The sequence below is a fragment of the Crocodylus porosus genome, unplaced genomic scaffold (genome assembly GCF_001723895.1).
Source record: "Crocodylus porosus isolate Cpor-Errol unplaced genomic scaffold, CroPor_comp1, whole genome shotgun sequence".
Classification (NCBI taxonomy): domain Eukaryota; kingdom Metazoa; phylum Chordata; order Crocodylia; family Crocodylidae; genus Crocodylus; species Crocodylus porosus.
In genome coordinates, this window is record NW_017728921.1 from 3752596 (window position 1) to 3771628 (window position 19033).

The 19033-nt window shown below is 42.8% G+C and overlaps 2 protein-coding genes across 2 annotated transcripts in view; one reads left to right on the plus strand and one right to left on the minus strand.

The window, feature by feature from the left end:
• Positions 1-8859: 8859 nt before the first annotated feature.
• Positions 8860-13190, minus strand: RPL6 (ribosomal protein L6; the record flags this gene model as incomplete). The annotated part of the gene is made up of 7 exons (XM_019539380.1): positions 8860-9054; positions 9725-9909; positions 10328-10376; positions 11505-11648; positions 12319-12417; positions 12558-12722; positions 13131-13190. Coding segments are annotated over 7 exons (855 nt in total), but the record flags the coding sequence as incomplete, so codon positions are not given.
• Positions 13191-13290: 100 nt separating this feature from the next.
• The window catches only part of PTPN11 (protein tyrosine phosphatase, non-receptor type 11), a 39083-nt gene continuing 33340 nt past the window's right edge, over positions 13291-19033 (plus strand). Inside the window, exon 1 of the mRNA XM_019538815.1 lies at positions 13291-13438. Within this exon, the coding sequence (XP_019394360.1) occupies positions 13425-13438 (14 nt within the window). The 5' untranslated portion in view covers positions 13291-13424. The remainder of the gene's footprint in view (positions 13439-19033) is intronic.

The following is a 19033-nucleotide window of genomic DNA, read 5'->3' on the forward strand; positions in this document are numbered from 1 at the left end:
GACTGACAGAATTATACCTACAGATGTAATTCCTCTTTTGTTTTAGTCTTATGTTTTCTTCCTGCATAAAACTGAATGATCAGGGGTTTGAAGTCTGATTTAAAACAATGTGGGTCTGTTTTCTGTACTGCCATTGTCCTGTTCCAGTGGATTTGGTAAGTCACTTACCCCTTATGCTTTTGTTTTCCAGTGATTATAACAACATGGTTTTTTACCTCAAGCTGATTGTGGGTGAAGCCTATTTATTTAGAATTTGTAAGATATTAGGTCTTAATATTAAATATTGCAAGTTATAATTATTGATAAACAGTTAATGAATCATACTGAAGCCACATGTAGCTTAGTGTGAAAAGTTGCTGATGCCTGAAGCTACATCTGAGACCCTTAGTTCCTCTGACTGTTCTTCCCAAATTTAAATGTGGGCAGCATTCTGGAAGCATGCTGGCTGTGAGCTGTGAATTTAAAGAGGATTATAAAAGCTTTACATTCTCATACCACCTTAGCACCATTTTTTAAAACCCTTTTTGATACACTTCAATTACCCTTTCTTTCCTAGTAGTAAATGCTGATATTTAAATGAATGCTATTCCAAAAGCATGAAGAACTTCTGAAAGAATAGGTCAGCTTCAGTCTTCTATGACACCCATGCAAATACCCTTTTTTTATTATTTACTTTTACATATTTTTATGATCCTTATCTCTGTTGAATCTGAACAAGTTTAACTTCACAAGACCTTTGTGAATTAGAAAAACATTGTCCCTCTTTTACAGATGGGTAGACTGCATTAAGTGCTCAAGATTACACTGACAATCTATAGCAGAGTTGGGGAGAGAATTCAGACCTTAACTTCAAGTCACTTTTTAAACCCCTCTCCTTTTCCCTCTTAGGACTCATTGGGCTTTACACAGGAAAAACTGAAGGAAGAATTTGGTCAAGTATAATAAATCCTGGAAAATATGGAAGATATTAATCCCAACATTTTTAATATAATCATAGTTATCTGACTGAAGTGCTTTATTTAAAAAAATGCCTGTCTGTACATTGACTAAGGTATGGTGAGATTACTATTTTAGGAGACTAAATACCTTTGAAAATATAGGTCTTAAGAGGTGCCATAAAACTATTGTCAGGCTAAGGACAGTTATGACTGTCCAAGAAATGCTCCCACCATTGAAACAATGCCTGAGGTGACTATGTAGAAAGAAAAGAACTTGCAATTGGTAGGTTTCATATTTAGGATGATGACCACCATATCAGGAGCTCTTTGGGAGAGAACTGTATTAGCCAAATCCTGCTGTATAGCTTGTAATCACAGGGATAAATTCCTATCTAACTTATTAGGAAGGAAATCTTGCTGGCAATAATTGTGTTTCAGGATGGTGGTGGCTGTAGCAGTTCTGATTCCACAGAGAGTAAAGCCTTCATGTAATATTGTATTCTTAGTTATCTATCCATTTTCCTTTCGTCACTTAAATGAATGGAATGGCTCAGCAGAAGTAAAAAAAAGAAACATATAGTTGCATTCAGCAAAATCTCCTCCTCTAGAGATAACACTTATAATTAGAAAGTAAAATAAGTTAACGTAAGTAAATGGAAGTCAGCTCAACCTTGGGCTCAGGCAAAGATTATGACCATGTCTTGGAGCTTGGCCTTACTGAAAGAATTTGTCCATGCTGGTCTCCCATGCAGGCACTCTTAACCCCTTCTGTGAAGCTATGACCTGACCTGAGAACCTGATGGTATTTTTCACTCTGTCATTGTCTGTAAGGTCAGTTTAATGGCTACTGAGGACTAAGTACTAGTTTTGTTGAGCATCTGTATTTTGTTATAATGGCTGAGACCTTGAGAAATACTTACTTTTCTTTTATTATTACTACTTCTTCTCATGTCTCTACACCACATTTGTCCATTTTATTAGGTGTGCTTGTGCTCATTTAGTGTACTTTGCAAGATCTTTCATTGTGCGTGTGCCTTCAAGCAGTGGGCATTATAGCAGGTATTGCATGGTCTGAGGGTCTGTGCCAGTCACAGGTGGTTGAACCAATGGTGTAGCCCCACTTCTTCCTTAGTTCCTTGGAACATCCAAGTATGGTACACGGGCTGTTGAGACATTGCCAACTTTGCCATGGTTCATCAGCCCCTGGTGATAAGGACTCGGCTGCTGGAATGTACATTTTTTTGGTGTTGGGTATTTTCTTCTGCCTCTTGTTCTACATCTCTAGGTATGTCTCCTTGGGTGTGGGATCAAGAGTTTGGGTGCTGGGTTAGGAAGCTCCTATGTGACTTATCAGTAATTATTATGATTACTGATAATTATATTTAATGGAAGAGTAGCCTGAACCATGGCCAATGCCTAAAGCTGCTGGCTGTGTGTTATCTATCATGTGCAGATGATGTGAAATAATTTCAGTTGAGAAGTAGGGAAATTGAGGTACTGGATACAACCAACTGCTGGGAGCAATCAAAAAGAGTCCCTGCTGGCAGTCAATTGATTAAATTACAGATCATAAGGGGCTAGATGGGACCTTGCAAGATCATCAGGTCCAGCCCCCCTGCACTAGGCAGGAAAGACAACTGAGGTCAGGTGACTATCCGGGGAGTAGAATGGCCAGAATTATCTGTGCAGTTTCCTTCAGCCAGTGGGTGGGAATAGTCTTGAAAAAAAAACTCAACAGGTAAGAAATTATCATTCCTGCTTTATGGCAAACTTGTTGTGTTAAATTCCACATGCTGCCATCATGGACCAAACCTGTTTGGTGATTCACTTTGAACAAATGTTTGTTACAGGTAATGGGCTTGGCCACTTTGCCCAATTAGGGATTTCCTGAACAATGGGGGGGGGGAACAACTTGTGAGAACTATTATGGATAAGATCCTCAGAGGAAAAACTATGTCTAATTAGCAGCATAAACAAATTGGTCTGTGGGATGCTTGGGCAGGTATCGTATAGGAGACCATAGCGAAATCCAATTAGCTGATAAGCAGCTATCTTTCTCTAGTGTCCTTCATTAGTGACCATGCAGGTCAGTGGGATCTTCAGCAGCGGCACTCAGGAAGCAAACCAAGCAGGAGCCAGTAACTATTAATATACTAAGCCTGAATAACTATGGCTTTCATGTAAGCTGCTACTTCAGATCTATGGTGACACGAAGTTGTGCAGTGATGCTCTCATGGCTGTCCCACATCATTTGAAATGATAAAGCCTCTCTCTCTTGGATTACAGATGGAGAGCCCTAGTTCTTCTGAAGTGGACTTAAACTGAAATGTCTGATTAAATCTCAAAAGACATTGAGTTTCACAGCCTTACCGACAAGTCCTACTTCGGGACTCAAAACAGAACAGAGCCATTTTATGATTTCTTACTTCTGATGGATAAGTCCCTAACACACAGACTTTGTGGTGATGCTGGGACAGGAGATGACAACTCCGTTTATCGAACTCAAATGGAGAGGAAATCACTTGTGTGGAATATGTGGCCTTGGTCTGGCAGATTGTTTCTGTTATGATTAAATACTACTTAAAAAGTATTTACATGAGGGAGCATGAATTCATCTTGCTTAAAGAGACAAAATACACCAAAATTGCGCTAGGAAGAAAGAAGAAACAGGAAATGTAAAATTAGGAAATTTGCCAGGTAGCAACATTGATTTGGGTGTGGAACCTGTTCCATAAGTAATTTAAAAGCAGAAGGGATTGGGCAATTGAGAACAGCATGGAAGAAACTGTCCTGTGTTGGCTGGGAGTAGATTGGATGAGCTAGTCAGTCTTTTTCCATCATTGATTTCTGTAATTGTTTAAAAAAATCTATATATCTAATGGGGAGGCTGAACAGCCAATCTTGCCTAACTTTCCCATATCAGTCAGAACAATGTGGGACAAAGAACAAACAAAATGAAACATAAAACAGAAAGGAAGTCTCTTGAACCTCTCTGCTTGTGAGGGGGAACTGAATACATTTGTCTGTTCAGGTAGAGAAAGATCCAGGCCTCTCTATTGAGAGCATCATTCCTGGAACAAAGACAGGGTTAACTCTGAACAAAGAAAAACACTGTATTTTATGTTTAAACTGATTTTACATGGTCTTTCTTTGGCTTTGTGGGAGACAAAGGAATTGTAATCCTGGTGACAAAATTTGATGCATTTGGGACTCTGGTGTCTGAAGTGTCAACCACCATACTTGGACAGCATAAGCAGTGCCATCTTCAGACTTTTTCTTGAAAACGTGGCTGAGTTTTGATCAAGGCTTCTAGTCACAGAAGCATAGGTGCAATCCGCCTCTCTTCTGCGGCTGTGAACACTGATGGCAGGTGTGATGTAGCCCTCCAGGATTGGGACTGAATTCATCAATTGATTTCAGCCAGGCCATTAAACAGAACTGCAATGTTGTATACTACAAAACTGGACAAAGGTCAAAAGTTCTATAGTTCATTTCCAATTCCCAGAGAGCGCCAACATCTATCTTTCCTCTCCAAAGAATGCTTTACTCTAATTACATATCACTTTATTAGGCAGTTGAAGCAAAGCGCATAGCTGATGCTAATGAAGTGCTGCTATGTTTGAATGCATAACTATTTTTGGACCTGAATATCTTCAGCACTTTTGATTGGGTGGCTTTGGCTTTAGATTTCTCTAGTTTTGTCTGTGGGCGATATTCTTGGTGAAAAGCAGTGACTCAGCTAGTCAGGACTGTCGAATTGTTTCCATGTTGAGAATGGGAAGCTGCAGAATAACAACACAAAAGCAGCTCTGTATTTGATAGATGTACTGTCCAGGCGGGGGAGAATCTGTTTTTTAGCTTTTATAGATCCTTCTAAATATTCACATTGGTTCAATGGCAGTGATTTTGAGCACGCTTTTGTTTCCTTGTTACCCCATTCATGGCATATTTCAGCAACACCAAACATAACTTACCACAGCCCTTAAAAAAAATGATGAAAATAGACTTAGACAAGCCCTGGTGGGACTCCTAGTTTTCCAGCTCTGCCTCCTCATTGAAGATAAAGGTGATAGCGGTCAATTTCTTTCATGCTTTGCTGCAGGAAATGGAGCTCTCCAGTGAGCTCAGAGTGGGTTGGGAGCCAGGGCTCCTTGAGTTCTTTCTCTCTCTGATGTTTTCTCTCATTTTAAGTGTCACTTATCTTTGCTGCTTCCATTTTGCCATCTGCTAATTGGCATAACGTCCACCTGTCCCCCAGATTGTATGAGAATTGTGCATCAGGTGAATAGAAGATGAACGCCATTATCATACAAATGAAGCATTTTGATATAAAAGCAATAATCGCTTTACAATTGGTTGAGAAATTACATGGCAATGTGACCATTGGGCAGATAAAAGTGCAGGTGCTATTGTGTTACTGCAATTTTTCCCCACTACTAAAGCATTTTCATGTTGAAGAAAAAATGTTAAATGAAATTACTGAGAGAGCCTGTTAATACATTTGCAAATGGAGTCAGTAGTTAATTGAAACTGGAGAGTATCCAGGCAGTATTTTGAATTCTGAAAGAATTAGAGCATTGCATACACCTGAGCTGGATTTTTAACTGTGGTCAAATATTTAAATGGTAACAATGACATTTCTGCCTTTGCCACTTTTACATAATTTCAACATCAACGTGGATAGCAGGGGGCAGAGCCACTTCAGTATGCTTTTATTGATGTCCAGCATCTTCCAGAGCTAACCAAAACTGCAAATGACCTTTCCTCAGGTAGTTTTTGAAAAAATCCTCAATGCACAGCTACAATGCAAAGGAACACATCAACTATATACTATAATGTTGACAGGCAGATTTAAGAGGAATGGGGCTAAGGGGAAAAATGTATATAAGCACAAGAGATCATGTCAATTAAGACACTTGATGTTTTTCAGACCTATCAAAAATAGAGTATAGTGGGGCAGGGTTGGGGAACGCACAAGTCAATACAGAAAACTGGATGGAAGGCCCTGAAATGCTGACAGGTTGCAGTTAGGAATAAAGACTGCTCATCAGTTCCACCTGCTGCACAATGTTTGCATTTTACTTAAATGAACAGAAACTAAACAGGACTGTAGGGTACAAGACATCTTACTGCCTCTACCAAGCAAAAAATACCAATACTTTTGAAGCTGTAGGAGATACTTATGAACAATCAGATTACACTGTAATTTGGCAAAAAGGCTACTTTCTAGTCTAAATACACTTGATGTTTGCAAGGAGAAAGCTATTACTGCCATTGCAGCTTTGCCTCCATCCATTCAACTGGAAGTATACATTATCTACCTTTCTCCAGGACAGGAAGGAAAATCTTATGTTTTTCCTTTTTATGCAACAGAAATTGAATCTATTAGATCTGTATAGATAATGATGCTATGCTTGTATTTGTCATCAGGGTGGATTATTGACAGCCATGTTGTTATCCTTAAAAATAATAGGTACATAGGTGACACTCTTCCTGCAAACTCCTAAAGCAACATCCCCATAATGGGAAGAGGAAGAAGCACATTATTTTTGGAAGAGTTGGTAGGGTGGGGGATTTGGTCAGGATACTGGTACTTAGATGGCTGCTTTGCATGATTCTTTGCAGAGGTGGGTGGTGGCAGTATTTTGACACTCTTGTCTTAAACAGCATGTCATCCCCAGCTAGAAGACTACCGAAGCTTCTGTAGCAATCTTCCCTGGAGGTCTTCAAAAGGAGACTGACACACATCTTACTGTGGTTATTTGACTCCAGCAGTCTTCCTGCCCAGAGCAGAGGGGGCTGGACCCGATGACCTCACATGGTCCCTTCCAGCCCTAAACTTAAGTGAACGTTTGTGTGAATCTGTGAAGTGGTGGGCCGATGGTGCTCTACCCAAATGCTAAGCTCATTAAAGCTTTAAAAAAATACTCAAATTGTGTAGCAAGGACTTGTAAGAGGCGCTACTTCTTGTAAGAAACCTCAATTTTTGGCCAAGGACTAAGGAGTTGTGTACCCACTGGAAAAATTACCAGCATGATTACACCATTGCCTGTGTGTGTTAAGGCTCATTCTGGAGCATATATATGCAGCAATTTAATGGTTTAAGCGTACCGCTGTATGCCCCCCATGTTGGCATACACTTTTGTACCCGAAAGCTTGTTTTAACATTTCTCCCAAGATTTTTTGAATCAGCACTTCTTAACCTTTTTAGACTAAAGGCAGCTCCCAGAAAATACCAGCTCATATTTTTTTTTAAAGAAAAGTGAAAGCTAACAAAACAATTCTTCTGTTGCATAGAATTCAGAAAAAGCCACAAGTCGCTATGATTTTGACGTTACGAATTCTTATTTGAAATCTCTGGGTTTCTCTCCAAATCATTTATATTTTTACACCTAACAGTGCACCCCACCCTACAAAGACCCCACAGCAACCTGGTTAAGAATCACTGTCCTGGGCCATTACTGGCCCATACTAACCCTGTATAGGATAGGGCAGTAATAGAGCTGAAATCCTGTTTTGTTATTAGATGGCCAGGGAATAGAATTTAGAATACGAGACTTCTCATACCATACTCTCCACAAAAAGCTTGCAACCAGCTTACTTCTACTACAGTAGAGCTTCAGAGTTCCAGCATGCTCAGTATTGCAAAAAGATGGAATATGGCCTTTGTTTTGGCATTAAAGTTTGTTCAGTTATTGCAGTCAGTGGAAAGACAGGCTCACCTGTAAACCCCTTTCTTCTTTCTGCCTCCCCACTTACAACAATTTCTAACTCCATTCCATCTGCTAAAACTATGAGAGCAAGAAAATTGACAGTGCACTGACGGATAGGGAGCCCAGCTGGAAGGTTATTTCTAGAACCATGTAGGCTTGCCTTTTTAAAAAAAGCTTTGGCTTCTGCAGTCTGAATGTGCTGCAAAGGCCACAAAAGTACATCCAAGGGCCTGACATCTATTCTGTGGGCGAGATGTACAACAATGGCTAGGAAGTATTTTTAGACTACTTTTCCCTTACATAGCTCATGAAAATTTTATGATGCATCTGCCAAATGCCCAAGATATAGCTATCATTCTCCTATGCTTACCTAAATAGCTCAGCATTACAGGCCTCCAAACCCACCACTCTGATCCAACAAAGCACATCAGGCCAGAGAACTTGAAATTTTGAAGGATCATTCTCTGTTTTAGTTTCCATCTCAATTATAGGAGAAGCCTGGTAATTTGCCAAACACCCCACAGCAAGTATGTCAGAGCCGCAAACAAAACTCAAGACTTTCCTTTGCTGCTGTAGAGAAAACGCAGACTCCCAGGAGAATCATAGTTCCTAAGACTAACTGTACTTTTTAACTGCTGAGTTTCCAGTCAGGCAAGATTACCCATGTCTGGGAGGTCCAGGGAAATAAGATGACAATTCTCTTGAACCCTTAAAAAAAAACCCAACAACAAAACAACAATCCCCTGTGTATCTGTCACTAGTACTTGTCAGAAGCCCTAAAATTAATTGGAAGAGATTCTCCACAGTTCTGTGCCTACCAATCACATCATTTTGATGAAAGTATCACTAAAATGTCACCTGAAAACTATCACACATCATAAAGGCAGCTCCATCTATTTGGAATGCTATGCTGCAATGCAGAAAACACCCAATTTCAAACCAGTTTTTTTTTAGTTCACGAAGAGGTCTAAACCAGGGTGGCAACTAGTGGCATATACAATGGGGAGGGGGCAGGCAAAGTGGTGGCAGATAATGCAGGGAACAGCAGCAGATCAGGCAGGGGAGAGAGGATTGGAGTGACGTGTAGGGCGGGTGTGGGGCTTAACTGCAGCATGCTTGCCATGAAGGTTGGCCCCACTGCTCTGAGGAATGTATTTCATTACAAAGATTAAACTAGCTGGAATCAGATGCAGAGCCTTGCTTTTTTCCCCCCCACAAACTTTAATATTAATGTCATGCCTTCAGAATATTTAGAACACCAATTTGTGAGGATAAACTCCATTTGAGAGGAAGAATGTAGAACGCAGGTAGCCACGGAGCTGAGGCACCTTTTTGATTATTGGCAGAAGCTGTGAGTCCACTGTCTTCTGATCTGCTTTGCGTTGCTCTGTTATCTCGTATTTCTAAGAAAGAGAAGACTAAAGTTAGAATACCCCACAGATTTCAGCCCGTTATTCCTGCAGAACTTCTTCACAAGGGCCATTTTCCTGCCATGCCAAGGCTTTTGGCTGGGTAAGCTTTTCAGCACTCCATTTTCAGGAGCTAAAAAAGCGTCATTCCTTTTCAGCCACAAGAAATAGACAGCACTGTGATGTTTTACACACACTCTCCCTCTCCCTCTGTATCTATTTCCCCCCCTCAAAGAATAAAGAACAGCCCAACAGCTACAGCTAGATTAAATTACCAGCTCAAACTACAGTGCAAATAGAGTCCCTAACACCACAATAAATAGAATACCTTCCATAGACAGGAAATCGATGGACAGCATGCTGAGAGGGAGATTTCACAACTCAACTTTACGTGCAAGACTGACTCCACCAATCTTAGGAGATGGTGCTCGTCTCCTGCTGGCTGCTTAACAGTCCAGGAGCTATTTTGAAGGCAGCATATTTTAAAATATGTGGATTCTCAGGTGTTGCTATCAAGGTTCCCATATGAGGTTAAACTGATCTGGCCTCCCATGCTTTTTAAGTTCTTTTTGAAAAGGCAGCGTTAAAAATATGCTTCTAGAGGAAGACCATCCCAACCCACTCCCTGCATCTGTGCTATAAAAAGGGCACTGAAGAGCCTTACCTCCTTTTCAGTATCAAAGATCTCGCCTTCCTGATGCTTGGGCTTACGCAGTCTCTTCTTCTTGAAGTACTTGTCACTGAGATCCTTTGGAATTTTCACCCCTGTGATGTCGACCTTGGTGGAAGTGGCAATAACAAATTTCTGGTGAGTCCTGCGCAGAGGGACACGATTGATAGCCAAGGGTCCTAGTGGCAGAGGAAAAAAAAATCCAAGTGAGTTACAAGAGCAGCGTTTCATTTCTGAGATTGCAGCTATGCTCTAAGGAAACTAAGTCTCCCTCATGGAATAACATTCAGATACAAACACTTATTTCTTGCAGAGAAGACTACTAAGCCTCATTAAAAAAAATCTAAACAAGTTAAGACACCCTTTCTTTATGCTTTACCGTGCTAAAAACATTTCCTTATCTTGCTAGTATTTCCAGGTATTAAAATGTATGTGAATTCACTTTTCTGGAAAGGTATATATTCCTACATAAGCAATTCCATGTCATGTAATGCCCATTGTGATACTCAGACTGCCTCAGAGATGCATGATGTATTCAAATGTCACAGGGAGATTAAAACTAAATTTAAAAGAGATTTCAATGAAAAAGTTGCTTACCTGTTACAAGCAACAGGCCGCTAGCAAGCTGCTTCAGGAAGATCACACGCTAGAAACGTATACAAGAGGACATTAGCCATAGCCTTGCCACATTAAGGACTGTTTAGAGTTTTTTAATCTCTCTCTCATATATATCACAACCTAAAAAATAGAACCATATCTACACTACTTGAATTATACTTTCTGCCACGACAGTAAAAAAGACTCATCCCCCAGGAGCCAAAACAAGCTATACTGATAAAGCATACTTTTGCCAATCTAACTGCATTCACACCAAGGCCTCTCCCAGCAGAGAGAAGTTGGTCAGTCATCTTGACACCCTTGCCCAGCCAGCACTTTTACTGATTGAAGTCTGGCTGAATTTTCTGTAACAAGCAGTGCATGTGTAAAAATTAGAGGGGGAGAAACTTTCCGTAAAAAGGTGAAGCAGCGCCAGCTTTGCAACATGTGGCTCAGGTTTCAATGAATACTCCCCCCAGATAACCTCTTTTTATGACCATGTGGGTTTGACTAGATACAAGCAAAAAATGCAGCAGGGGAGTAAAAGATCTAACTAGAAATTCTGTTCTGAAGTGTCATATACCCAAAGATGCTCTTCTTAGGATAAAGAAAATAAGTGTGGATACCAATTTGTCCTTTGATGTTTGGTTTGCTATAGTGATACTAAAAGCATTGATTTTTAGCTTTCCTTTGGAATTCATCATTCAGAATGCAAGTTGCTTTATTTTGTTCTGCAATAGTTTAAATGTTGGGCCTTCCATTTCCTAGTCGGAGATGGCAACAAATAATATATAGTAATTAATATTTTACTCCTGTTACATAAGTCTGACCCATGACTCCACATCCTTTGTAGAGCATGAGAATGTCCCTTTAATACTGTCTAGGTAACTTGCCCAGTCATTCCTCTTTTTTCCCCCCTCTTATTCATTCTGACCATGTAGAATACAGTCTTGTTCTTGAACCTTCCCAAAAGACCAAGGAGGGGTATTGTCCACATAAAGCAGCAAGATGGCAGAAAACAATATGCATAAAATGAAGTTGCACACACTGAACCACACAACTGATGACTCTGACTTTATTTTAAAAGTGTCGAGGAGGAAGGGAATAATCACTGAGCAATCAATATAATGAAGTGCAAACACAGTATAGAAGTCTATTTAAAAAGTTTCTCATTTACCTTGCCTCTGTGGCGACCAGTGAGAAGAATCAGAACGGTTCCTGGACTAATGCTACCCCGCAGTTTCCTCTTGTGCTCGCAGAAGGGCTTTTTGCCATGACTCAAGAGCTTACGAGGAACATCTTCAGTTGGATAGTATCTTGGCTAGAGGGAACACATAAAAAAATACGAACTGAAATATTCCAGCCTCATGATAAAATTATTTCATTCAAATTGCGGTCCTTCCCCTTTCACGGATACTCCCTTTCATTTCATTGGGAGAGACTTGTTTTTCCCCCCCCGCAAGGTTCTCTTTGCTGCAGGCTAGTATTTTAAGGAAGTTGGCACTTTAAAGACATGCATTTTGCATCATGTACCCAGCAGGTCACACAACACGCAAAGATGACATTTGTAATAGTGCTTTTAATTCAGTACATACAGGGTGCCAGAAGAGATGCTGTACTGCGCACCTTCTTCAGACATGTCAATTCAAAGAGTACGCACGTCATCTCAAATGAAGTGTGTGTGGGGAAGGGGGGTCTCCCACACATACTTCACTGGACAGCAGTACGTCACTAGATTGGGAACGTACCTACAACGGAACTCAACACTAGCGCCCAGACAGCGCCTGCCGAGGGCTGCAAGACTGCACGGCTCGTACAAGAGAGCAACATAAAATCAGCACTGAACACAGTTCCCAAAACATGAAAGAGATTTTGGCCCTTTTTTTTATTAATGCAACTCTGCATCTCAGTGTTCAGCAAGAGCAAACCTCTATTCATCTCTGACGGCTCTTTTTTTTTTTTTTGGGGGGGGTGGGGGGGCATAATCTTACCATTTTACGGACTTTCACCACCCGGTTGCCTCCATTCTTATCTCCACCGACTGGTTTGGTGATGGTAGCAGCTGCTTTTTCTTTCTTTTTCTTTTCTATCTGCATGGGAAGACAACAAAAGAATGGGTTAAGAGTTAGAACAAGTTAACAAGTAGGGCTAATGAAAGATTATCAGATTCACCTAAAGAACCTCAGCTGCCAGAACAAATGAACGCACAGACAGTTTGTTTTCCACATACCTTTGTTTCTGGGGCCGCGTACTTGCGCTTGTACATAGCTTTTCGGGTGTACATGGCCGACCGGGAGTACTTCCCGATCCCTCGGGCCAGCACAGGGTTGCGGCTGGCATGGTGCTTCCTGGGCTTCTTGGCCTTCTTCTCACCTGCCGCCTTCTCATCTGCCATCTAACCAACAGGAGGGTACAGCATCAGTTATAACACGTGGACGGGCAGAGAAGCCAAAAAAAAAAAAAAAAAGAAAAAGGAGGATCCGTGGTTCAAGAGACCCCACGGGAACCCCTGTGCAGACGGAGACCGGGAAGGATCAGCTCAGGGGTGCTGACTGCCTTGCGCGCAGGCCGGGAAGACAAGCAGTGAGCATGCCCGGATGGAGGAGCTGGGACCGGGCCAGGGAAAGAGGATGCAGGCCCCCCTGCTCCGCCCGCCGGGATCAACCATGCCCGGCCGCTCGCCGCCCCACATCGCGCCCCCCCGGAGCCCGCCAGCAGCACCCCGGGCACCGGCAGCGCCCCCCGGAGGCAGATGCCGGCGGATGGCCCGCAGCAGCGCCCAGCCCGGGTCCGCCATCCTCACCTTCCGAGAAGGGAAAGGGGTGGATATCCGGGCACCCGGCGCTAAAGAGCGCAGCGCGTGACGTCACCGCGCCCGCCCGGGGTATGCCGGGAGATGTAGTCCTGTGTGTCTCAAGTGCGGGTGGGGGAGGGAAGGGAAGAGGTCGCGGTTTGATGACGTTACTGTCCGCGCCGCGCCTCTGGGGCCTGGAGGCGGTGGCTGTGCACGCTCCCCTCAGGGCCCCGTTGGCCGCGGCCCGCTGCGGGGGGAGGCCGGGAGGGGCGCGGCCCTGTGGCGGGCCCGAGCCGCGGGAAGATGACATCGCGGAGGTGAGGCGGGAGGCGGGCCCCGGGCCCCTCCCTCCCAGCTCTGTCTCCCCGCCTTGCTGAGGGGACTCGGTCCCCCCCCTGAGGGACGGAGCGGCCCCTGCCTCGGGGTGGGGGAGAGGGGCAGCGCCTTCCCTATGGGGCTGGAGAGTCCTTCCGAGCGGGATCGGGCCCCTTTATGGCGCGGTTCCCCGGTGGGCATTTATTGCACTCCAGTCCGTGGAGCGATGGTGACTTGGCACAAGTGGCGAGGGGCACAGTTCACCAGTGAGTCGTGCCATCCTGCCTTTGCACGGGGGCTCCGGCTGCATTTACTGCGTGATTTGGCACTGAATTGTGCAGTCATGACTTCTCATGGGGGGGGCAGCTGCATTTATTGCATCCTTCACTAGTTGGTTGTGTGCGTGTGATTTCACATGGGTGGCTGGTGGGAGTTTCTTGCGCAGTTCACCAGGCAGTTGTGCAAATGTGACTTTGCACAGATGGCTGGTATGAATTTGCTGTACAAATCGTCAGTGAATGGTGTGATTGCGCCTTCACATGGGTGGTCAGCCTGAATTTATTGCGCGTTTTGTCAGTCGTTTTGTGATCGCAACTTTGCGTGGGGGCTGGGCTGCATTTATGGTGCGCCGCACCAGTGAACTGTGCGATTGTGACTTCATGTGGGTGCCCGGTGTGAATTTATTGGCACCCTTCACCAGTCAGTTGCATGATCATCACTCTGCACGTGTGGCCGGTGTGAATGTATTGTGCAATTCACCAGTGAATGGTGTGATAATTCCTTCGCACTAATAGGCCATCTTCTTTTGTATGTGTGGCTGGCTTAAGTTTCTTGTGCAATTAACCAGTTAATTGTGTAATCTACCTAATGTGTAGCAAGGGCCACAGAGTTGTTCCATGTTTTCAAGCCCTGGCTTCATAGGTGGCTGGCTCTTTTGAGAGGTGGAGAATCCTTTTTATGGCGCGATCATTATTTTGCACAGGTGGCCTGTCTGGGTTTATTGCGCAATATATGTAATGTGTAGCAGGGCCCTTGGAAATCCTCCCTCTATTTATTCCATCCAGGAAGAGTGCACACCAACTGCAGATGCTTCCTCAGCCTGATGAAAGGGTATTTGTACCCGAACACTTGCAAAGAAGATTTTTTCCAACTATTTGAGTTGATCTAATAAAAGATATCGGATTTACCCAGAGAACCTTGTCTTCCTCTCTCTGACGCATTCATCTGCAGTGCTGGGGACTGCTGTACCTGCAGCCCCTGAACTCGTGGCCCCATGATGAAAGCAATAGTGCGCTTAATGGATGGCCTTTTCTTTTATTCCTCTTATTCTGATCCTCGGCCATGTTTTCCTTTTTGGATTCGGTCTGTTGTGGTTGTTGAGCTCAGGAGGGTGAAACTGGATGGCTTAGTTTCATTCACCTTTCTCCTATCCCTTAGCACTGTGATTTTTCAACCAGGGGCACCCGGAGGCACTACCAGAACTTTTGAAGGGTGCTTTGAGGAGAGAAGCAGTGAAACTAAGCAGATAAGTGCAGGCTCAGGCTTGTCCCTGCCTGGATAATCCCCTATTATCACTGCCCAGCCTCTCTGCAAGGAGGCAAGTGTGTAATCTGTGCTACTCCATTCATAAAAGTGGTGGATAGGGGCCTAGAGTCCAGAAAGGTTGAGAACCACCGCTGTAGTAGGTGTCATGTTAGGAAGGAAGAGGTGTGCATGCATGGCAAGGGTGCTATGGGGTGCCACACACTTAGCTGTGCAAGCACAATGTGCAAGATAAACCCAGAGCTTTCAAATAGAAAGACCACAGCAGGTCAGAAAGTTTTTAATACTATGAATTCCTAAGTTCTTTGAAACAGAAGAATTGCTTTATTATTTTTCTGTAATTTTCACTTTCTGAGGGGTTCGTTGAGAGGGGCGCTTTGCATCTAAAAAGGTGTGTGGGTTCTTCGGTGTTTGCTTACAGTGAGTTTTTGGATTCTCCTCTACCCATCCACCCATCCTTGAAAATATAGCTGCTTAGGTTAGTTGAGCACTTCTTAAAAGTATGTGTTTGTTTTCTGGCTTGTGAGTGTGGAAGTTTAAATTGGAAATCATGAAAAAGAATGGGCAAAGATAATGCAGGTAGAGGGTGAGCCTATAAATAGGATTAACTACATTAAAAGTCACCACCTCCTGATAGCTCCACTTGTGACAGCCAAGGCTTAGAAGTGATTTAATCAGTACTGCAGTCAAAAAGGGAGATCCAGTTTGTTTGCCTTGTTGCAAAATGGAAAAGTATACTGTTTTTTTGTTTGTTTGTTTGTTTCTCTTTTCAAGCGGTAAATAATATTGTTTGTTCCCCCCACTACAGGTACTGATTATTCCAATTCTAATAAGGAAACAGAAACATACAGTTAATGTAGCACATGATTGAAGAATGTCCTCAAACATGGCAGTTCTGCAAATAGACCTTTTGTACAATCACATCTTAGTGACTGAGAATTTATCTGAAGCAAGAGCATGTTCTGCTGCGCACGTGATTCTCTTGGGAGGGTAGGAGGGTGAAGGCCCTCTTCTCTGATATCCCCATTACCTTTGTAAATGAGGAGTGACAGTCTCATTGGTTACCTTTATGCATTAACAGCTTTGCCTTATTCTGAAATGCCAGGTGATGTAGAGTGCTGCATGGCAGAATCTGTTAAATCCAAATAGCTTTGGGAAACATTATGCCCGCAGTGAGGATTGATGGTTTAATTAGACTATGCTTCTATGCATTACTTTTTTGGTTGCATTATAGGCTCTTAGTCTTTTGCTAGGAATAACTCTTGTGTGTGCTTAGACCAGAGATGGAAAAAGGAAAGCAGAAAAAAAAATTAAAATACATTCCATCTCTATAAAAGGAAGCGTAAGAGAAAATCCTTTATAGAGTTTACGTTACTGCTATCTGTGTCTCTGCAATCCCTAGTGCTGGAAGGGATGTGGCCACCTTGGTTCAAAAACATACATGGTGGCAGAACTTCAGAGGAAGCTATCTCGATTACCGGTCCGGAACCGTTTAACGGAGTTGCTAACACCCCCGTTTCTTTCTATTTGGGGTGACCGACTAATGCACCTTCCCACTCAGAGCCAAAAATAAAAGGATGAGAGAGCAGAAGAATTATGTATCATTGAGTGAAAATTAGGTAAAGAGCTGTAAACTCAGTCTCCTGCATGTAGTTTTTTCTGGTCCCATTTATTACTATACTCCTTTTTCTGATAGGCAAAATTTCCTCCTTTTTTATTATCTGTGTTTAAATGATTTCCTAATCAAATTTAAATTAAGTTATTTTGCAGTCCCTTTTGTTCACTGAGGCCATCTTGTCTTTCTCTTTGCAATTTTGCTGCTTTTCTGACTGGTAATTATGCATGCTTGTATGCAGTACCTGCAACATCCCATTCTTAGTGTGTCTGGGAACTCGAAGTGAAGTGGCTGTAACTTCTGTGTATCACATGCTTGTGGGTTTGGTTCTGATAATGTTCCTCTTTATGTATCTGTGCTTCTTTTTTTGTTTGAACCTAAAGAAGCAGATTATCTTAAGCCTTTTGCTTATTAGAACTTATGTGGCATTTATTTTTGAAGTTGTTTCTCTTGAAAGAAGTTAAGTGTTGGGGTGGGTGAGGGGAAAACAGACAAAATTAAGGTCCAAAGCAACTTCCCCTTTCCAGAACCAGCCTGTTTCTCAGAGTACGTTTTCTAATGTCCATTTCAGTCAAATTGTTTTGGTTTTTTTTAATCTTAGAGATTTAACTTCTTTTAAGAGGCTGTTTCTAAGCTGAATATGTTTCCCCACCTGGAAACTTTTCTTGACATGGAAAGGAAATCTTAATTCTATCCAGCAACATTCCTGTGTACCACATCCAATTCTCCTTGGCATTTATGCCTTCCAGACAGTGCTGTATTCCCCATCTAGCTCCTTAGCCTCATGGTACACATCTGAGGCCAGATTTTTTTAAAGGGAATTAGATAACAAGATGCTTCTGGACGTTTCAGTAGGTGTTTGTGTGCAAGCACAGGCACCTAAATGCTTCTGAGATTGAGGACAATGAGGTTGAGGGCTAGATTCTTTCTTTGTAATTCAGGCCCTCTTGGCTTTCTGCTGCTGGGCCAGGCCCTCTTGTCCATCAACTTAATGGCAAGTCATCAGTTTGGGATGAGGTCTTTTTTAAACAATTCACAGTTCTTGTAATGTGCAGTGTGTGTTAATCCTTGATGCATCTTTTCTAAGCCAGAGAAGTGAAAAGTCATAGCTATGGAAAGTTAAAATTACTCTTTTTTGAAAGTGGGAACGGAGGGTAGCAGTGATGCCAGGTGGTCTCTGGTATGTTGCTGTGTTTTGGCAATAATAGTCCCTGTCCAACTAACAGACTTTACTTTCTTCAGTGAAGCTGTCTTGTGGTATTGGTCCTTGTGTTATTTGGGACATCTTTCAAAGGAGCTAGTCCAGGGTCTTGTGTGATCTTCACCAATCTCATGCCTTTTTATAAAGAATAAAGGGGTTTGGTTCAGTTTTCCTAATCACATTATCTGCAGAACCGGCTGCATGCCAGTGGCATTGTATTCGTTTTGTAGGAACAACTTTGGGTCCCTTCAGGCTTATTGGAACTGCAGAAATGTAAGATTATTTACCAATTGATGTTTGGTTTTTAGTTGCTGGCATAACGTGAAGTAGGATGTTTTGGTTACTTTGTCTTGGTTTGAACTATATTTGTATGCATATGCACAAACAAATTTCTATGCAAGTTATTTGCTTAGCTTAAAATAACAGTATTACTTGGTTCTTTTGGTTTAGGTAGGACATACAGACTGCATCCAGATGAGCATGGATGTGTGGTATGCGGCACTGCAGATAGCACATGCAGGCATTCCCTGCACTGCTACCTTGCAATGCAGGGGGTGTTGATCCTGGGGGATCCCATAGCCAAAAAAGCAGGGTGGTGTATGTCGTGGCAGCATGTATTGCCCAAAACTGGAGCTTGGCTGGCCATAGCCACACTCTGGCTGCTGGCCAGACTCCAAGCGGCAGGAGCCCCAGGCAAGGCTGCTGGGGCCAGCACAGTTGCTGGCCTCAGCCTCCCTACCCTGCCCGGGGTAACCTACCACATGCCAGAGTGCATGTGCCATGGGTATTCCCTGGGCACAAGTAGCAGCAGCTCAGGGTGTCCTGCTGCTTCTTGTCCCTGGGGAAACCAATGTCCCTGCTCATGTGGATGTGGCCATGGAAGCAGAAAGAGAAGATTTACTGTCTCTTCAAATGGAACATGTATTCCTGTAGGTGTAACTTCCATGTACCTGTTAGGTAGACCAACTCTGAGGTCAGCTTTTCAGGAAGCTAAAAATGTCTAGCATCACATCAAAAATGTAATTGTGGTAGAGAAGGTGCTGAATAAGGCCCTAATTAGAATAATAATAAAAGGTCTGTCAGCTTAAGTTGTCTTTCCTATATAAAGAATTGCTGAACCAGTCACTACAGCAAAGTAGTAGCCCTGTATTTAAACATGCTCTTGCATATTTTCTGTTATAGCAGCTTACCACCAAATGCTGATGTGTGTCTGGAATGATCAGAAATGTTATGTAAAAT